Here is a 21,422-nt window from a genome sequence, read left to right as displayed (position 1 = left end):
CTAGTTGTTCCACTTTTGTGAATTACTTTTCAGGCTCTTTTTTTTTATAAAATGTAGCTTATAATGCTTTTCTCTGAAGGGTACTCTTAGCTTTCCATTCGCAAGTTTACTTTTAAGTGCCTTATAATCTGGCAGGTACCAATTATCATTTTATATCTTTCATACAAAATTGAGGAAAATGGTTTATTAATTCTATCTACTTATTTTCAACAGTTCTGAGCTATTTTAATTCAAAAGTTAATTTAATATGTAGGAGGCACAGGTAAACTTTATGCTATCCCAGTTTCGTCTGGTAAATAATGTTGAATACGAAATTAGAAAAGGTAAAGCCAGTAATAATTTTGAATGAAAAAAATGGTGTCTCCTTTCTTTTCATGTAATAAGAAAACCTCAGGAAATTTAAATGTTGACCAACTTTCCTCTCCTTAAATAGGTACTGTAGAAATCCCATGTAAATATTTATAAAAAAATCAGCTTTCACTCATAGCATCTCCCAACATTATTATAAATTCCATATAAGATAGAATAACAGACAATTAGTAGAGCTTCCTCTTTGAAGCCTTAATAGCCTCATAAAAATAGCAATATTACTTTAAAAAATAGCCTGCAAGCTTCCTCCTATAGAGATTTATAGTATCACAAAATATGATAGCTCCTGATGTCATAACATTAAATTCTGTGCTTGAAAGCTCTCACTATTAATATCTGTGAACTTATAGTCGCTGTAGATTCGATTGTGAGCCCGTGAATCACAGCCCTTCAGAATCCTCTATCTAGAATCCAAAGAGTAAAATAGTATTTACCAGAACCCTGGAGAAAACCACAAAGAAAATAATATTGGAAAATGCATACATATATCTTTAATCTTAGAGTGCTTTGTGTGAGCTAACTATGGAGAGACACATTGCAGAGGAATCCAAAGACCAGAATGATATTGATAAAAACAGTATTAAATTAAGTAAAAATACAACTGTAAGGCCTTCTCGCTAAGTCTTATGAAGAAGATGTATAAGTGGCCATAGGATGCATCCAGAAAAGAACTTACTTCCATTAGATCTAGAGCTGAAACCAGAAACCAGGCTCTGTCCTTCACTAGCTGAGTGATCTCAAAGCTTGTAACTCTGAGTTTTCATTTCCTCACCAGTAAAGCCATGGCTCATTGTAAAGACCAAACATGATCTTGCTGTGTACACCCTACCACACAATGGCACACAGAGGACACTCCAGGTCCTCAGCACAGGTACTCAAGGACTGTCAGTTGGAATAAAGGTGATAATAACAATGCCAAGTGGGCAGAGAAGAGAGAACAACTATTTAGTGCTTCTGTATCAGTGTACACAAGCAGTGATTCCACTTGAAATCCTCAATGAAAATATAAGGTAGTGGTTTACAGTGTAAGCTCTGCACTGCAACTTTTCGGGCTAGATCTCAGCCTCACCACAGAGTGATCTAGAGATTTTGGAAAAGCATAACAACAATTTGTGCCTTACATGTCATTTAGGATGAGCAGTGATCTCTATTTCTTAGAATTGCTTTGAAGACGAACAAAGATGATTAACAGCATAATGTTACATCAGCATATAGTTTGTAGTCAATAAATACTATTTCATCTTAAATCAATCTCAAAATATAGAAGATCCCAAGCTAAGGTGAATTTTGATGATAAGACTAAAAAGATCACATTTGCTTTATCGACAGTCAAGCTGATCCAAAGGGACTGTTGCAAATGGAGTTGGAAACCTTCAAAGGAACATGGATGGAAACATATATGAAAATTAACCCAAAGACACTTATCTTTTTATTTATAAAAGACACCTCTATAGCTTAACACGTGTCATTAAAATTAAAAGTTACAATTAAAATAATGCTCTGTTTAAATGGCTGATGAGAATTCCACTGAACTGAGTCTGGTTCTTTCTAAAACTTCAAGCTGTTTAATATGTTAATTTTAGGAGAAATAACAAAAAAAGAGAAGTTTAAGAGAAAGAGAAGCTTGCTAGAAGACAAAAAGAGGGGACTCCTTGCTAAAGGCTGGGAAGAGGGTACACAAGCCTTTGTTTTACACATTATCTAGTCCATTTCTATGCTTAGTCAGTTCTTCTATAGCCCTTGGTCAGGCACAACAACACCACAAAGGACTGAACAACTCTAAATGCTTTGCACAAATATATTGGCTGCTCGGAGTGCCCAAGGTGTTTGAGCTTACAGTGTTGGGCACTCCAGACACATTTTTCACCAGCTGTTCCTAAGACAAAAGGCTGCTACCTAGAATATATAAGAACTTTTAAAATCAGACCTCCCAAATTTAAAGCGAATTCAAAAATGGGCATCTGAAATGAACAGACATTTCTCAGACAAAAAAGTAAAAGCAGCAAATAAACATATGGAAGTTCAACATCCACTGGTCATTCTAGAGATGCAGATAAAAACAATGCTGAGATTCCACCTCACTCCAGAAAGAATGGCTCTGTCATAAAATCAAACAATAACAAATGTTGATGGGGCTATGGGGAAAGAGGAACCCTTCTCCACTGCTGGTGGGAGTGTAGACTGGTGCAACCACTGTGGAAATTAGTATGGAGATACCTCAAAGAACTAGGATTAGAAGTCCCATTTGACCCATCTATCCCTCTGCGGGGTATCTTCCCAGAAGAATTAAAAGAAGCATACCACAGTGATATATGTGCACCAATGTTCATAGCTGCACAATTTGTAATAGCTAAAATTTGGAAGCAACCCAATTGCCCATCAATGGGAGACTGGATAAAAAAAAATGTGTGTGTGTGTGTGTGTTTTAATAAAATGGAATACTACTCAGCCATAAAAATGAGTAATTAGAGATATGTATAGCTACTTGGATGCACATTGAGGCCATACTCTTAAGCGATATAAATAGAACACACAGGTATAGATACCAAATAGTTTCTCGGGCCGGGGATTTAGCTCAGTGGTTCTGGCACCTGCCTTGCAAGCACAAGGACCCGAGTTCAATCCCTGGTACCAAACAAAACAAAACAACAACAACAACAAACAAACACAATAAATAGTTTCTCTCGTGTGAGAAACTGAAAGTGTAAATAAGGACTAAAAGGTATAACAGATAATATGAAACAGGAAGAAAAAGGACAAAGGGGAAGGGGAAATGGGAGGGGTAGAAAAGGAAAGAAGGGAATGGAGTTAATATGATAAAATGAAAAATAAGGGAAACAAAGTCTTTGTGGATAGGGAGGGAGGGAGGGGTGAAAGGGGGACAGAGGGATGGGGAAAAAATAAGAACCAAGATTGATTATGTAAAGGTACAAATTTCCAACAATGAATGTCATTATATTGTATACATTAAATGTACCAGTAAGAAAACTAACAACAACAAAAACAAAAACCATTGTCTTTCTGATGGCCAACTGGGGCATCAAACTCCCTACATCCAAAACTAGGTTTTGGGCTCCACTGAGAGCAACTCCAAGTTTCCCGTGGTGCTCATTATCTCCAAAAAGCTCAAAATTGTAGGTTTCATACTCTTTTCCTCACTCTGTCCGGTCATTGCCCTATCTTCATGGGTGTGAACTCCACATCACCCTTTGTATCTGTCCCCATGTGCTGAATGCTGCCCCATCTCCCTTATTTATACCTGTAATAACTATTATATTTTCAATTGAATTCCATGACCTCGGTCTTCTACTCTTTCAATTTTCTATACCTACTAAGAAATTAATCTTCGTTAAAGCTCAGTTTTAATTGTGTGACTGTCTTTCTTTAAAATCTTCAATGGCTACAGTTCTGTTGCCTGGAAAATACCATTGTAGGTTTTTGGAGACACTGTGGATGTTGCCTAACTTACCTTTAAAGCTCACATGCCCTTATTCCACTTTACAACGTAGAATTCCAGGTCCAGCATTTTTATGCCACATGCTGTTCCCCCTTCTGGGAGTGTCTGTCTGTTATCTTTTCCATACTCTGCTTTTCTAAAGTTTGCCTGCCCTTCAAGGTTCAGTTTCAAATATCACTGCCTCCAGATTCTAAAATCTGTCTTTATTATGGAACTAGCCATTCCCCGTTTGCATGAAAAGCTTTAGCTTAGTTTTTTATGTTTAAATCCAACTCATGTTTTAGAGTCCCAGTGTTGAAATGATTGCATCATCAATAAAAAGATTTATTAATGAGTTGATAATTAATATAAGAAGAAATAGTATTTTCTTATCTGAAAGATGTGCACTAAGGAATCACATGGTTATATTAATATACCTTTGTCTGCTCCAGTTCTGAAGACAAACTTTCCAAGCTGCTAAAACTCAGGAAGCGTTCATGGCTAGAACCTGTTTGAAAAAGGTATCTGACCACTGTCTCTTTGTTTGTCTCAAATCGCTCCCATTTCCTTAATGTGACCTAAATTAGAAAAAAATATACATTTCAGGTTATAAATTACCAAAGAGTATCCCAAAATATTGCCATATCTTCAGTCATTTTCTAATTGCCAGTTTCCCAGTGAGCTCTTAGATTGAATTTCACACAGTCACACTAGGGAAAGAGGATCCTGGTGTCTTCTGTAAAAATTTATTTCAGGGTGTCAGTATCTTCATCTGCCCAAAGAGGAAGCACACACGAGATGATTTCTGAGTTCTCCATCAGCTGTAAAGTGCTACAAATCTAATTGATATTGCTGAAAAGGTAGACAAGGGACAGAGAAAAAATGCCTTCAATCTCTGTCAAGAAGCATAGAAGGGACAGAGGGAAGAAAAAGAGAGAAGGCAAGAGTTGTCCAAATTCAAAAGCTATTTTAAAAGAACTCATCAAAGTGGCCCAAACTCAGCTTTGTTAAAGAGAACAACACATCAACATCACAAGAAAGCAAAAACTATGGCACTGGACTTCCTGAAAAAGCAAAATGATGTGGTCAAATTTCTGGATTTAGACAAGCGTGGATTAAATACTAGCTTTACCATTTATCAGTGCTGTGCGACATCAGACCAAATGCTCAAACATTTTATTTTCTCTCTCTCTCTCTCTCTCTTTTGGCTAGGAATCACAGAACCCAAGTCCTTCCAAATGGTAGACAAGGGTCCTACTACTGAGCTACACCCCAGCATACAGTCTTTCCTCAAAAGCACCAAACTTGTGAAGTATGTTGATTACAGGACCCACCTCATGAAGCTGGTGTGATGATTAAAAGATGGACCTGGTGTAATATATTTAGCACAACACCAGAGTGGTAGAGGCTGAAACCAACATTTGCTCCTGCTTGTGGGAGATGTAACCAGGTGGCAGCCCAGCTTTGGCCTTCACTGAGTCAGCCCCTGCCCACCCAAGCCTACCTGGATGCGACGTTCCTGTCTCTCTCTGCTGTGCTCCACACTGGCCAGAGTTCTCTCCAGCTTTTGCAGCTCCTCCCTGCCCGGGTCAGTCAGCCCACCTGCTCCTTGCTGCACCTGCCCCATCTGCTGCTGCAGGTCTTTCTTCTTTGCTGAGATCATCTTTGTCTTTTGCTGATAGCAGATATTCAACAGATGGATATAAGTTTTACTCTTTAGTTCAGTAAGCACCCACACCCAACAAAAGTAGAAAAAAGTATGAGATCATACACTGTGGGCCCAAAGTGTGCTTTTAAGTTAAGGCTACCGGTTAAAACAATAATAATAGAGGCTCTGCATTAATCAAAAGAAGGCATTATTTATAAACATTCTGTGTTTTTAATGGCAAACAATATAAACAGTTTAGGTTTATGTTTTGTGTACATGTCTGTAGAATATTTAGAATTTTGCACAATATTCCAGAAATAATTTGGTAAAACAATTCTTTGATATGAGTCTTCTTAATCATTTTCTGCCTAAACCCAAAGTCTCAACTCCAATTTCCACATGAATGCTGGAAAAATAAAAATATCATGAGGCTTATACTTTCTTGGTAGATTAATATTGTGAAAGTAAAGCTGGACTATCAGTTGATTGGCTCGAGAGCTGCCTAAGGGATTAGTAGGGCACACTAGGCAGGTCATGGAGGTGTCACCTGAGAAACTATACTGTATCTGTTCCCTTGCACTTTCTTCTCTGATATTATTCCTCAGTTCTGCTTCAAGACATCATGAAGTGGGCAGCTTTCCTCTGTCATTCCCTTCTACCATGTTTCATCCTTGGAGCCAACCAACCATGGACTGAACTCTCTAAGAATGTGAGCCGAATAAATCCCTCTTCCTTTGAATTGTGAATGTCAAGTATTTTGTCCAATGACGGGAAAGCTGATCAATACAAATATCCTCAGACATTTTGTAGAAAGTTTCATTTTAAAGAAATTATTTTACTGAAGGATAATCTTCAAACAGAATGATACACAAATCTCAAACTTATAGCTCATGAAACCTCACAAAGTATGCAAACTCAGAAATAAGCACCTAGTCCAAGAAATATGAAAGGAGCTTTAAAATATCATTACCAGTATCTGGAATCTTATATTTGTCTGACTTAAGGTAAACAGATACCTAAATAAAAATTTTGCAGTGATTGAGAATAAAAGTAACACTAAAAATTAATTTCTTATACTCACAGGTTTTTGCAATTATTAGTAAATCTATGAAGCTTAGAGGCAGCTATTTTACAATATTTTAGTCATAATGTAACTCCTAATTTAATACATGTGTAAAATTAGCTATTCTTTTACCATATATAAATTTAGTTATTTTACCATTAAAATGTTTTGTTTTATTTTTCCTTTTATATTGTTTGTCAAGTAATATATTCCATTTATGTATATATTATAATGCCCAATTCCCTTTTATAAAAAAATGAGTTCATTAAAATTGATTATTATTAGGGGCTGGGTATATAGCACTACAGCATGTATTTAGCATACATGAAGCACTAAGTTCATTCCCCAGCTCCAAAAGTTATATACGTATTATGTGTGTGTGTGTGTGTGTGTGTGTGTGTGTGTGTGTGTGTATATATAATTCTACTTTTAATTCTTTGCAAAAGCATACTGTCCTGGAAAGTCTAGCATGTCAAATAAGTTCCATTTCCCAAAATAAGAGGGGTTCAAAGTTGTAAATTAAGAAAGATTCCTAACATAAAGACAAGAGATTAGTGATGTCAAATATGGAGCAGCCTGTCTCCCTATGATTTTCTTCTCAGTTATGAAAAGGATAATTTAGTGGGCTTTATACATGTTTCATAGCTAAATCAATTTTTTCTCCTTGGTATTCCTTGAGCTCGTGATTTCATCAAATTACGTAGTTGTGGATTTGTCTTGCAGGATATTTAACAGAGAGAACAAAAACCAGCAGCTCCATATTCTTTTAATCATTCAACTTTGTTTGAGCTCCTTTCCTTCCCTCTCCCCCAGCCCAAGCTCTAAGTCATACTCTTTGTCTCTTTGGTTCTACCAGTAACAAATTAAATTTACATGAATGCATTAAAGGGGCATCTCTACCTGGTGATGAAGCAGCAACTGCTGTGCTTCAAACAGATTTTCAGTGTTCAAGATCTTCTCAGCTTGATCTTCAGCTTCCTGAGAGCCAGAAATTAATTCTTCAAGGGAACTTCTTACTATTTCTTTGTATTGAACACATTCCCCAAAGTTGCTTATCATTTTTTCAACCTAGATTTGCATGAAAAAAGGTAAATCATATGGTATTATTTAGTGGATTTTATTGTAAGCTTTTCAAAAATTGAAACAGGACTGACAAATTACCATTGCAAATATTTACAATGTGTGATGTGATGTTTTGATACACACATACACACACACACACACACACACAGTCAGATGACTTCCTCAATTGAGCCCATTGCCTATCCACCACGTCCAGTGCTTTTTTTTCTGTATGTGTGTGTGTGTGTGTGTGTGTGTGTGTGTGTGTGTGTGTGTGAGAGAGAGAGAGAGAGAGAGAGAGAGAGAGAGAAGAGTTAAATTCTACCTTCTTGGCAAATTTCAACCCACAGAGAATTGTTATTAACTGTAGTCAGCATGTTGCACATTTGATTTCCAAAACTTATTCATCTGAAAACTTGCTTTTACCCTTTCATCAACATCATCTTCTTGAGTTTTTGTGATCTTACATATTCTAAGAATGTACATAAAATCTTTATCAACAACTAGAAATATATTCACAGATCTCTAACTTTTATTCTTTCACATATTTTTGAGGCTTCTTTAATGATTACCGAACTGTATAGCCACTTATGAGAATTCCAAGTTTATTTTGATTTGATACCCTGTGTCATATTAAAAATCTATTCTGAAAGAGAAAAAGAACAAACAAAACTGACTCTACTTGGCAGCCAAGGCAAGATAATAAAACTGTACCTATATATTGGCTCCTGAGTTTCTTTAATTATAATATCATGACAAATGCCTAATTATAACTTTGCCTTACAAGAAAGTTGAGTCCATCCTATTTAAATAAGGAAAGCATCTGTAGAGAAGAAAAGAAGTATGTGTTGAAAATGCACTTCTGATATTTCTGAATAAAACATCAATAATTTTGTGGTTTTTTATTAGATTCCCTTTCTTTTCATTTTCCTGAATTTTCAGCTTTTCTTTTGATTTCTGCTTTTCCTCTTTTAGTTTCATCAATAAATTTTGCTTTCTTCATATTCACTAATATAACCATTCATATATTTAACATTTATCTTCCATTGAAGGCTTACAGTTTATCTTACTCTTATCTTGTTTTTTGTCCTTTGATTCTCTTCTGATCTGAGTTTTTTTAAGATAACTTAGAGCATGCTGCATTGTAAATAAGCAGCAATAAGAAACTGCAAAAACCACAAGCTCCAGATCTCAGTGTAAATCACAGCTCTGTTGAAAAAAAGTAACCTTGTCAGCCAGGTATAATTGTGGCACCTGTAATCCCAGCACTTTGAGAGGCAGGAGATCACAAATTTGAGCCTACTCTGAGCAATTCAGTAACTTAGTGAGACCTGGTCTTAGAAAAAAAAAAAAAAAAAGAGTGGAGATATAACTCAGTGTAAGAGCCTTACATCAATTCCCAATAGAGAGAAAAAAAAGTGAATTTTCATTACACCCTGTGATTTTAACTGAAGCCTTCTTTTTTCCACTAGACTATTGTAAACACATTGTGTTCAGCATTAATTTAAATATTAAATGGGTTGTTATCAGAGGAAGAGATTGACTGCCAAATTCATTTTATATACATCTAACCTTTAACGGAATGTGTGTTTTTCTCCATTCTTCTCTTTTTTGCTTTCACTAAATGATTGGAAAAAAGGGGCAGTAATATAAATTAACGAAAGTATAAGATAGATGAGTGTGCAATGAATTAGTCTATTTATTAAATAGTTGTTAGAGACAGGTTGTAGCTACAAGTCCAAAAGACAGTATCACCATGAGAGTGCTTGGAAGATAAAGCAAATGGCCTTGGTAAAATGTTATAGAGACTACTATTAATTTCAAATGTTTTGCAGGAGAGTCGAGGACAAACACATTACAAATCTGTGTACTTGTGTTACTAAAACTGATTGTTAAATCTTGACTCAAAGGTCACCTTTATATGTACACTAACTTTTTGACCATTACCCTTAGTTTTAGCACTTTCACTTAGGAAAGAGAGGAACGATGAATGTCATATTTTCTCCTAAAGTATGGCAGTGGCAACTAGCTGCACCTGACTGTTGTTATAAAAATATGAACACTTAAAGGATTGAAATAACTTTATTCCATAACTGAATTAATCAGATCACTATGTTTAATTTGTCCAACATTCTTAAGAAAACCATAATTTATATGAAAATTCTCACATAAAACTAAATCACAAGCAGTTCAGAGTATTTTTGGCTTATATAAATTCACTGCATCAGTCTCGAGCAGATCTATCTATTTAGATTAAAATGATAAAAGCTTAACAGACAAATTAGGAACATCTATAGTCCAGTTCTTCAGAATCAGACGGCTCAGTGGTCATTTTTTCATTATCTGGTGGGCCATTTTCCATGGAAGGTCAAGAAACACTGGTAAATATCTATTCTGCTTTGCTTTCTTACAGTATCCTCCTACTCACAAATTCATGAGACTTACACAATAGCTGAGGGTGAAAGAGGTCCTACTATAAATTAAGTAGGTTGACTGGCATATTTTAATCTATAAAGGAATTACATAAACATTGAATTACAAAAACATTGAATTTTAGAGTGAGTAGATCTTGGCTAAAGTAGTTTTTCTGGCCTGCTAAGAAGTCACTGAATATTTTATTGACTATTTTACTATTTATAGTTAGCAGGTATCAATCATTCACTCTAAGAAGCACTATACTAAATGCTTTATACACATCATTACAGTCAATCTTTGTCATGGCCATTTTAAGGTATGTATTCTAACCTGTTTTATAACTAAGGAAATCAGAACCTAGAGACATCTAATAACAAACTCAAGTTTATACAGGATAAAGGGCATTGGATTTAAGCTGTAGCCCTAGGTTTATATTAAGCCCAAGCCTTGCTCTTAAACCTTATATAAACCTTAAAGTGGAAGAAAAATAACAATATTTTTAGTAAGAACAAAAAAATTTTTAGATTGATATATTTCTAGTAAGTACCAAAAACAAAAAAAAAAGATGTCGATGGATAGACTTTGGATTTCAGATATAGATAATTAATCTGAAATGACATATTGAATAAATGACAATGAACTTAATTCAGACACTCTACTTATCTTGCCCAATAATATTCATATAAATAAGTACGCAAACTGTACTGTTTCAACTATGGTGTCTTCATAAAATTACTTGTAAAACTACGGCCAAAGGAAATAGAACCATGTGCTCAGAGTGTGAGGAAATGACATACCTCCGACAGCAAAGTCATGAGTGCCTTGAAAGAGCTGGATAACTTTGCCAGCTCATCTCCTTGCTGTTGGGCTTCATTCTCAGAAGAAACCTCAATCAAAATTTTGAGCCTGGATTTCAGCCAGCTAAGAGTCTCGCCTTTTGTGCTAACACCGTTTCTGATTTCCTGGAATGAGAAAACATCATTGTTGAACACAGTACAGTTTTGAATAAGAACATCATAGCTGGGAAAGACTCAACCTGAGAAAGTTTGTGCATGGAGGTGAGAGGCATTGAAGCCAACAGCAGAATGCCTGCTTCTTTTGCTCTTGCATGCATCTTTAATAAGTCCACAAGGGCTCAAATGAAATGTTCCCTGATGCCAACTGCCAATAGCTAATAAAATCAATACTGTCTTCACATTAAAAAAATCACCTTCATAATTCGATTGTTTAGAGATTTATAGAAATATCCTTATTTACATCAAAGGTGCTTCTAACAGTACTAAGATTATGAGATACCAACATCAGGAATTATAACATATATATATATTGTTACCTCACTTTCTGTGAGCTGGGAGAAACGTGTGATTCCAGAAGCAGGTGATCTCTGCATTATAAGATGTGAATTTTTTTTGCAATACAATAGCAACCAGTAGTAAACAACAACCTATTTGATGTACACTAGGATGTTATTAACCACCTCCAGCATAATTTAATAGGAAATAAAATGGAACTCAGAGGATTGAAACAGAAAGGAAGTTTATTTTCCTTCCCAGGAGCTTTGGCCAGCAAAGGTTAAAAATAAAAGAGAAAGGGTTTCCACAATGGCGTGTGTCTACAAACAAAAGCCAAGATGAGAGGGGCAAGGTCACCAGGTCCCACTCACAGAACACAAGCTGTGCTCGGGCCTGAGGTTCTGACACCCTGGCCGGGTTCATCCCACTGCACCACTGCTCACAAAGGCCAGAAATGGGTCAGCTAATCTGAATACGACAGGGAAAGGATGCTTAAAGGTCTTGCCCAATTCACTGCTTTCTTCTATGACCTAGCTTTTTCATCACTGAAAATGTATTGTATAAGAGCACTCAGTGTTCTTGTTTTCTGTGATTGCTCCCAGATCTAATGTGTTACACTCCCATGCATGTAATTTTCACTCATCATTAGCTAACAATACAAGAGAGAACACTGAACATGACAATCTCACAGCTATCGACAGTTCAGTAGAAAAAACACCTCAAATTCTCCATAGTCATATGAGGACACTTATCTTCAAGACATTGTTCAGAAGCCTATTTTTTTCCAGAAAGAAAGAGAAAACAACATTTATATTGCTTATCTTTTTTTTTTATTATTGTAAAATTGCCTCCAGCAAACAATGGCCCAGAACTTACTTCCACCACACGTTTAACCCTGCTGTGATTGGCCGCATCAATGGCTGCATCCTTGATTCCCTTCAACTGTTTCTCCTTGGCTGATATCCAAGATGAGCACTCAGAAAATCTGAAAGAACACAAGCATCTCCTTATTCAAGGGAGAAAATATTGGAGTGGTGAGAATCCATTTTCCATGAAAGTGCTCATAAAAATGTGAAAATCAAATGATAACCAAACTGATCAACATATTTCCTGGAAACCTTATAACATAAAACTTAGGGCAAGGGTGGCTGCCTTGAAACTCAGGAACTTGGCAGGAGCTGAGGACAAAGATGTGTCCCAGGGCTTGAGCAACTGGGAGGAAGGGACAGCCTGGGGTCCCTCAATTGTGTCCGCCGTGATGAGGTGCTAAACCAAAGAAACAGATGTGCAGTGGGTGGTGGAAAAATCAGGGTAAAGGGGATCAGCCAATTCTGCCCGCAAAAGAACATGAGTCAACTGGAACTAAAATGTCTCACCCCGTTGCTGACTGAAACCCATCACTTTAGATGAAGCATTTGTGTACAGGAACACAGGCATGGTCAGACAATCTGTCTTTTTATTCCATAAAATGAAATAGTTGTCATTTCCTGCTTCATAATCATCTCTGAACTAGCAGAACTCAGAGAGACCAAGTCCCTCCCTGGAAACAAGCCCCAAGCTACCTGCCAGTGTAGTCCTTCCACTTGTCTGGGTCTTGCACCAGCTTTGCGTACGTGCTGTCAATGGCAGCTCTCAGCTCCTTGAGAGCCGTGTAACAGGTTGCAGGCGTGTCCTTTACCGGATCCCGGACGGACAGCTTCACACACAGTTCTTCAATGAGCTGTAGTCTTTTCTCACAGAGATGATGAGGGCCTTTGTCACTGAAGAAAATCTAATGAGCAATAAGTGTTTTTATAATCCCCGTAAGAAGTCACCTCATACTATTTTTACATTTTTTATAGAAAAACTCATGGGAGATTCCCATAGACTACCACTAGAGAGTAAATAGCTATTTTTCAACACCCAAAATAAAGCATCTGTTATATCCTTGAAGTAGCAGTGCGCCTCTGCATGACGGTGCTCTTGGTAGGTGAAACCCACCCTGTGCTCTTTAATGAGTTTTTCACTGCCTTCTTGAGGCATCAGCTGGGTCTCTCGATTCAGCTCCATTTTGCATTCTTCTACAGAAGCCAAGAATCTGTTCTTCTCTGCAGCGATCTTCAGATGGAGCAAGTGGTAAGGGGCTTCTCCTTGAAGATCCTGCATTTCATAGAAAGATCCAGAAAAGATGACTTGTGCTTCTGATGAGGTACATTTCTAACTGAAATAACAAAAGGACTAAAACATTCTCTTTGTTCTTTGGGCTTTTCCAAAGACTGACTGCTCCTAGTCTGTTCACCCTGACAAGGTCAGGCATTTTCACAGCAATTCTTCTGTTTAATTTTAATAATAGCCCTGCACAAATTTAATGTTCTTCTTTTACAGATTATACTATTAATGCTCTAGAAGAATTGGGAAAGCTCAGATGTGAACTGGGCTTTAAATCATGCACGGATACTACATACACTCTTACAAGTATGAGTCCCTTCTGATTTGCTAACACCCCTGTGAGGTAGGAAAGGCAAGATCACAAAAGGAAAATTTGAGAAAACCTTATTAGGTACCCCAAAACACAAAACAATTCAAGGTTAAATACCCTGGGCACCGGACCACCTGCTATGTCCTCTTCTCTTTACAGATGTACACTGAGGACGTAAGTAAGCAAACACTCAAACAGTAAGTAACATTTTATGTCCTTCCCTTTTGATATAAGTATAAGCTTCATCATTACTTTTAATTCTCTAATTTATAAATTTTAGCCAACTTGTGTCCTATAGCACCTAAAGGATTTTCTTTAAATGGAACATTAAGATAACTGTGACAAAACTGTGGTAGGGCTATGGAAAGATTATAATGGGTGACACCCAAGAAGTTTTATGAGTGTGCATGAAATAACACAAAACCTTCAATTTCCTTGTACCTTTTTGATATTCTAAGCTTCAAGGCACCGTAGAAAGCTTCGGTTTCTTTAACAATCTTTTTAAATGAGAAACAAATTTTCAAATTTAGCAAGCATCTCTCCTATATGCATAAGGATGATGTTTAGTCCATGTTAATGAGATTTTAAAAATCCAGAAAATAAAGCAATCCGATGGAGAGTGTTTTAGCTGCCAATCTTCCAAACCCCAGGCTGCCTTTATACATTGTCCACAAAATATCACCTCCCAAGTACACTCATTCTCTTGGCTCTGGCTCGAGAAGCAGCTCTCATGGAGCATCAGTGACAAGTGTGCCGCCTCCGGAAGCTGTCGTGGCCATGTCAAGTGGGCTTTCTGTGCTAGGACCACCTTTGTTCCCCATAATTCCTCCCAGCCCATGACTCTTCGATCACACAGAGCCCAGAAGGACCCCTGCCTTTCTTACTTGCCACGCTCTGCCTTTCTCTCTTCCGGTTGCCATGGCTTTCCCTGCTTCCTACCCCCACAGTTTTGCTTTTTCTTTGAAGTCCTAGCTCAAAATTGGTTACTTTATTTGTTCTTCTCCAATCTCCTCCTGGGTCCACCTCCTTCTCAAAGCTTCTATATAATACTTACATATGGACTTCTTATATATCATATATATCATATATCATTCTTATATATCATACTTTTGTTATTTGCAACAAATTATCTCCCTAACTGAGCTCTAGGCTCTTTTGGAAGAAGAAGTATATTTTGTTCATCACTAAATTTAGTTCACTAAAAACTGCTTAAATAAGTTAATGACTTTTTCACACCTACCCCAAAGCAAACAAAAAAAACTGAGTATTTGAATAGTACGATAGAATTGATGCTACCATAAATTGGAAGAACAAAATTCTATGTCTGTTCACGTTTTACTCACATTTGGGTTTTATTTGTAATGGGAAAGTAGCTATGGGAACATTGAGTGCATTTCCACACTTCCGCTGTGCCTGGCCCTCATCTCTCTTGTGCATTCCCCCTTCACTCAGGACATGATATTTTCCACAGCCCCAGGTGCCCCGGGATCACCTTCCACTGTTTGTGCAGCTTCCTGACTGCTTCCTGCAGCCCCTGTTGCTCCTGCTCAGGGAGGATGTCTGTGAGTTCATCACAAGCTTTCAGGAAAGCATTGAGGACCCTCTGATCCAGCTGGCTGAAAAACTCCTGTGGTATTGGGGAGAACAGTTAAGGTTCCCAGCAAAACAGAAGACAGCATCAACACAATCACACTTGACTCATCCTCTTAGCCACTTATCTGTTGCCCTTATCAAAATTTCCATGCAATTTCTGATTTTTTTCAGGAATAAACTGTAAATATCTATAGTTATGAGTTGCAACTCCTCATATCTGCAATTAGCTAGTACTTTTTACATTTTAGGAAAAAATCTGCAGATTTCAAAATTTTGTGAAAGGCTAATGGAAGATGCTAAGGTCTTGATTCCAGTGACAGAGTTCTGGTTCCTCTTCTATAAAGACAGAAGAGCAGGGTAGAAGCCAGGATCGAGCTTTATAACTCTTTTCTTTTCTGCTGTCACCCGCTGCCTTGGTACTGCAGATTGAACCCGGGGCTTTGTGGCACATGCTAGAAACACAATGCTATCAATAGAATCATATCCCCCTCAGATTCATATATTAAAGTCCTAGCCCCAAATGTGACAGTAGTGGGAGATGAGGCCTTTGTTTGTGGGGAGTAATTAGATTTATTGAAGTCAAGAAGATGGAAGTTTGATGTTAGGATTCATCCCATATAGGAAGAGACATCAAAGAGCTCTCTTTCTGATACAAAAGACCGTGAAAAAGGCAGCCCGCTATTAGCCAAAGGGGAGGGTCCTCACCAGAACCCTGCCATTCTGGTACCCTGATCTCAGACTTCCAGCCTCAGGAACTCTGAGAAAGTAAATTTTGAGAATCCCATGTGTGGCATCATGTTATGGAGGCCTGAGCAGGCTAAGTCAATATATGCTTACATGTATACATCCGTGACTAATTCTCACATACTCAGGACTGCACATGCAGAGAGATTTGGAAACAATGGTGACTCAAAACAGAAGTGCCCACTGGAGAAACATTTAAATTGAAGAGATGCTTTGAGCTTTTTTGATTATAGACAATGACCTTGAGTTTAGAAAGCTGTATCCCAAATTCACTGAATTCCTTGTTTGAGAGTGTGGCTTATACAAGTATCCAGTGAAATCTCAGGAAAAATAGTTCAAATACAATATTTTCAGAATGCTGATCATCTCTATACACCACTTCCTATACCACCAGTGTTATTAAGGCTAATGTCATTGTAACAAGTAGAGAAAGCATGAAATGACTTCATGTTGTGTATTGAATGCAAGACTTCAAGTGACATTATATCTATACTATGACATGGTGGTTTATCAAAGAGCACAAATAACCAGGCATAGTAGTGCAAGTGTGTAATCCTACCACTCTAAGAGGCTGAGACAGGAGGATCACAAGTTTGATCCAAGCAATTTAGCAATTTAGCAAAACCCAGTCTCAAAATGATCAACAACAACAAAAGTTAAACAAGGATAGTTATGTAGCGCAGTACTACTATATAAATAAGTACATGAGGAACAGCTGGTAAAAATTTTTTCCCACATTGTAGACTGTCTCTTAGTTCTGCTGATGGTTTCTTTTGAAGTACAGAATCTTTTTAATAAGATGAGATCCCAGTTGTTGATTCTATCTGCTAGTTCCTGTGCTACTGAGGATTTGTTCATAAAGTCTTTTCCTATGCCAATGTCTTCTAGAGTTCTGCCTAACTTACCTTCCAGCAAGTGTAATGTTTCTGTTTTAATATTTAGATCTTTAATCCATTTAGATTTTAATTTAGTGCATGGTGAAAGATAAGGGTCTAGTTTTAATCTGTGGCAGGTTGACATCCAATTTTTCCAACACCATTTATTAAAGAGGCTCTTTACTCCACTGAGGATGGTCAGCTCCTTTGTCAAAGATGAGGTAGCTGAGTACATCTGGGGTGTAATGTTTCTGTTTTAATATTTAGATCTTTAATCCATTTAGATTTTAATTTAGTGCATGGTGAAAGATAAGGGTCTAGTTTTAATCTGTGGCAGGTTGACATCCAATTTTTCCAACACCATTTATTAAAGAGGCTCTTTACTCCACTGAGGATGGTCAGCTCCTTTGTCAAAGATGAGGTAGCTGAGTACATCTGGGTTTGTTTTTATGTCTTCCAGTCTGTTCCACTGATCCTCAGGCCTGTTTCTTTGCCAGAACCATGCTGTTTTTATCACAGTGGCTTTGTAGTATAGTTTCAAATTGGGAATTGTTATACCTGGTGCCATGTGTCTGTTGCCTAAAATGGCTTTTGCTATTCTAGGTCTCTTATGGTTCCATATGAATTTTTTGGATTCTTTTTTCTAGTTCTGTGAAATATAGTGTTGGAATTTCAATTGGCATTGCACTGAATGTATATAGAAGTTTTGGTAGTATAGCCATTTTCACTATGTTGATTCTTCCTACCCAGGAGCAGGGGATATCTTTCCATTTTTTAATATCCTCTTCATGGAGATACCTCAAAGAGCTTGGACTGGAGGTTCCATTTGACCCAGCCATCCCTCTGCTGGGTATCTTTCCAAAAGAACTAAAAGAATCATATCACAGAGAAGTATGCACACCCATGTTTATAGCGGCACAGTTTGTAATAGCTAAAACTTGGAAACAGCCCATTTGCCCATCCGTTGGAAACTGGATAAAGAAGATGTGGTTTTTCTATAAAATGGAATATTACTCAGCCATAAAGAATGAGAAAATAGATTCATTCATAGGAAAATGGATACATATTGAAGATATACTCCTAAGTGAAATAAATAAGGCACACATGTGTAAATACCGAATAGTTTCTCTGGTGTGAATAATCTGTAATAATACAGAAGATCCTAATAAGATTACTGACATTGAGAAATGGGAAGAAAGGAGCTAAAGGTGTAGGAAAGGTGGGAAGGGTAGGGTAAGGGTAATAAGGGAAAAGAAAAAAATGTGAGATAATGAAAAGACGGAAATAAAGTATTTGTAGATGGGGAGGGGAGGAGGGGGTGAAGGGAAGGCAAGGACAAGGGGAAAAAATGACAACCAAGACTTGTCATGTAGAGATACAAGATCCCAACAGTGAATGTAACTGTACTGTATCCCTAAAATGTACCAATAAACTCAATTAAAGCTGATAAAGAACAAGTACATGGCACAAAGGAGTTAACCACTCACCTCAAGTTGTCTATTTAAGGGCACTTGTGGTTACATAAGAATTTCTAAATGAAATGAGTTAGTAATTAGGACATCCTGGATATCTGGACTCATTATTCTGGGGGCTTAAGGATGACTTCCTGTAAGGCAGCTAATGAGATGCCTTTGAAGCATTTCTGTCCACCATTTCTTTGAGTTTCCCATACACACTGATTGCCTTCCTAAGACACTGTGCTCACTCCCACTCCACCCCACCCCACCGTCTACGCCAGTGCTGGGTCAGAACGCTCTTTTACTCTCTTGTTCCAGATCTCCTGTCTGTGCCCCCGGATTGCATGAGCAACGATGGGCAGACTCACTGTGTGTCTTCGCAGAAGTTCTTCGGGGTCTCCCTTCTCTTCCAGGCTCTCCTGAGCGACTCGCAGCACCTTCTCCAACTCTGCCCGAGACTCCTCGAATTTCTTCATCAAGCGACTGTTGGTTTCCACATGCTTTTTCCAATCTCCGGTTTTCTTTACCATATTCTTGATGTAAAAAATACAATTGTCCCTTGGTATCCTCAGGGGGTTTGTTTCAAGATTCCCCAAGGATACCAAAATCCACAGCCGCTCAAGGGTCTTATATAAAATGGGACACTATTTGCACATAACCTAGGTGTATCCTTTTGCATACTATAAATCACCTTTAGACTTCTTATAATAATTAACACAATGTAAACACTACACGGATAGTTGTCATGCTATATTGTTTCAGGAATAATGACAAGAAAGAATGGCTGTAAATGTTCAGTATAGATATAATTTTTTTCCAAATATTTGCTATCCACAGGTGGTTAAATTTGCAGATGCAAATCATAACATGATGCTGCTTTTTCATTACTGAAAGCACCATTTGGCCAGGCAGCACAATCTTTTTTTTTTTTTTTTTTTTTTTTTTTTTTTTTTTTACTGTGGATTGAATCAGGACCTTGTGCTTGCAAGGCAGGCGGCAGAACCAATGAACTAAATCCCTGACCCAGCATTATCTTTTTCAAACTTAAAAAGTCACTTGAGAGGAGGATATTTCATTATGATAAAATTTCATTAGTTCCTTTCAATATTAATATGAGAAAAAGTAGTAAAATTGTTGGTTTTCAAATACCAGAGGGTCAGGTATTTCCGAAAGAACTGTTGAAACAAATGGTAATTACTTTTTTTTTTTAATCTTTGGATTTTTGTGGACTAAGAACTCTGAAGGCACACAGAGCAAGTTACCTGAAAAGCAACATGGACATCTGCAATCTGTCTCTGTAGCTTGGTCTGATCAAAATGCTTTAACACATTGCTTAAGGCCACAAACTTTTGAATGTTTTGGCTGCCTTTCTCAATGAGTGTCACAGTTTTCTTGCAGCTTTCTTGACAAGCTAACAGTTCCTACAAGGAAAGGAAACCCATGATAATATTATTTACAAGACAGGGAAGAAGGGAGGAAAGAGGAAAGAAGGGAGAGAAAGAAGGAAGAGAGGAGGAATACAAAGAAGGAAGGGAAGAGTAATTACAAACAATAGCGTTACACAGCTCTCAGGCTTTTGATCAGCATATGTACAACCACATGTACAGATAAACCTTTCAAAAGCACTCAGTTTGAGGTAATCCCTGAAGCCAATGCTCTTTATATAAGGCACTTAAATGTCACAATGAGTTTTTATATATTTCATGCACATCTTAACATTAAAAAATGACAGAACCAAAAATTATTTGTCTACTCAACTCCTCCAACTGGTTGGCACACCAATGGCTTTTTGAGAGAAAATCACAAAATCAATTTACATATTAGGTTTTGATCAGACTAAATAAATTTGAAATCATTGTGTGGTCACTTCACTGAAAGAGTCAGGTGTAGAAGATTAATGTTATTTGTGTACTCTAAATTTAGAATATTTGAATTCTTACGACTCCCAAGATGTCAGTCTTTTTAATTAAGCAATGAACTTCACATTATCATCAAAAATATGTCAAGCCAATCAGTCTGGGGAAGACTTGCACCTTCCTATGGGCAGCACGAGATACAATGGGGACTGGCAGGCCTGCCCCTCTGACTGGCAGTATGGTATCCTAGCAACTTTGGCAGAGGGGGAAATGAACCAGCCCAGCCAAGGCAGAGTCAATTTTGTCTTGAATCCACACCACTTGCATTTCAACATCCTCAGCAGCTTTGAAAAAAAAATTTCAAACTGCTCATTTGGATGTCATTTTTGGTAATCTAAATGTTAACATTAACAGCAAGGCTTTGTGTTTGAATGAAGATATACTTATTCCCTTTGAAGACTTAGGAGGCAAAATGGAAACATTTAAAAATCTCTTATGGAGTACCAATGCTTACTAAAAGGATCACTTTAATTATGGAACGATTATTGATGCTAATGTATAGAAACTTTGGGAAGTAGGAAATAACATCATATCACAAACTAAAAGACTATCCAATGTGATAAGTCACAGAATGGTATTTGGTGATATATTCATTGTGGTACAGTGCCAAGTATTAATAATGCTTCTCAATACTGAAAATATATTGATGTATATACTCATCTTCATTTTATGTAAGGATATTAAAGTTAAGCAAGGTTTTATAATTTGCTGCATATCAAACCTGAGGTTTGAATGTCTATGGCTCATTTCAGATCTCTGCTCTTTCTACTGAAACTGCCTCCTTCCCTGAATTTATATCAAGTAACCCTGTGGCAAACCTTCCCTCCACCAGTTTCACCCTCATTGATGGATAGGTTCATTTATAATGAGCCAACTAAATAAGTCAGTTAGCTGCACATAGAATAAGAGACCTACGGATGCAGAAGCATTCACTAGAAATGATACAAAAAGCGACTACCACACCAAATATCTTTCCTGAATTACATGGTTGGTTGAAAAGATCTATTCCCAGAGGGAAAGAAAAGCACTCATAAAACATAAATCATAGATACTCCTTAGAAATAGGAAAAAATCAATTATTTATTATATAAACA

General features: G+C 37.2%; 1 protein-coding gene across 2 annotated transcripts in view; it reads right to left on the bottom strand.

Annotated features, from left to right (window-relative positions):
* LOC117286012 (nesprin-1-like) overlaps window positions 1–21,422 on the bottom strand; it is a 171,336-nt gene that overhangs the window by 1,513 nt on the left and 148,401 nt on the right. For both annotated transcript variants that reach the window (XM_033763310.1, XM_033763311.1), the window contains 10 exons: window positions 19,675–19,833; window positions 18,781–18,945; window positions 15,236–15,370; window positions 13,266–13,424; window positions 12,848–13,056; window positions 12,162–12,270; window positions 10,791–10,955; window positions 7,417–7,584; window positions 5,310–5,480; window positions 4,243–4,383 (listed from right to left, as the gene is read on the bottom strand). In XM_033763310.1, coding sequence (XP_033619201.1) covers window positions 4,243–4,383; window positions 5,310–5,480; window positions 7,417–7,584; window positions 10,791–10,955; window positions 12,162–12,270; window positions 12,848–13,056; window positions 13,266–13,424; window positions 15,236–15,370; window positions 18,781–18,945; window positions 19,675–19,833 — 1,581 coding nt within the window. The remainder of the gene's footprint in view (window positions 1–4,242; window positions 4,384–5,309; window positions 5,481–7,416; window positions 7,585–10,790; window positions 10,956–12,161; window positions 12,271–12,847; window positions 13,057–13,265; window positions 13,425–15,235; window positions 15,371–18,780; window positions 18,946–19,674; window positions 19,834–21,422) is intronic.

Source organism: Fukomys damarensis, unplaced genomic scaffold (genome assembly GCF_012274545.1).
Source record: "Fukomys damarensis isolate Sample0158 unplaced genomic scaffold, DMR_v1.0_HiC HiC_scaffold_14, whole genome shotgun sequence".
Taxonomy (NCBI): Eukaryota; Metazoa; Chordata; class Mammalia; order Rodentia; family Bathyergidae; genus Fukomys; species Fukomys damarensis.
This window is presented reverse-complemented; position numbering and strand designations above follow the sequence as displayed.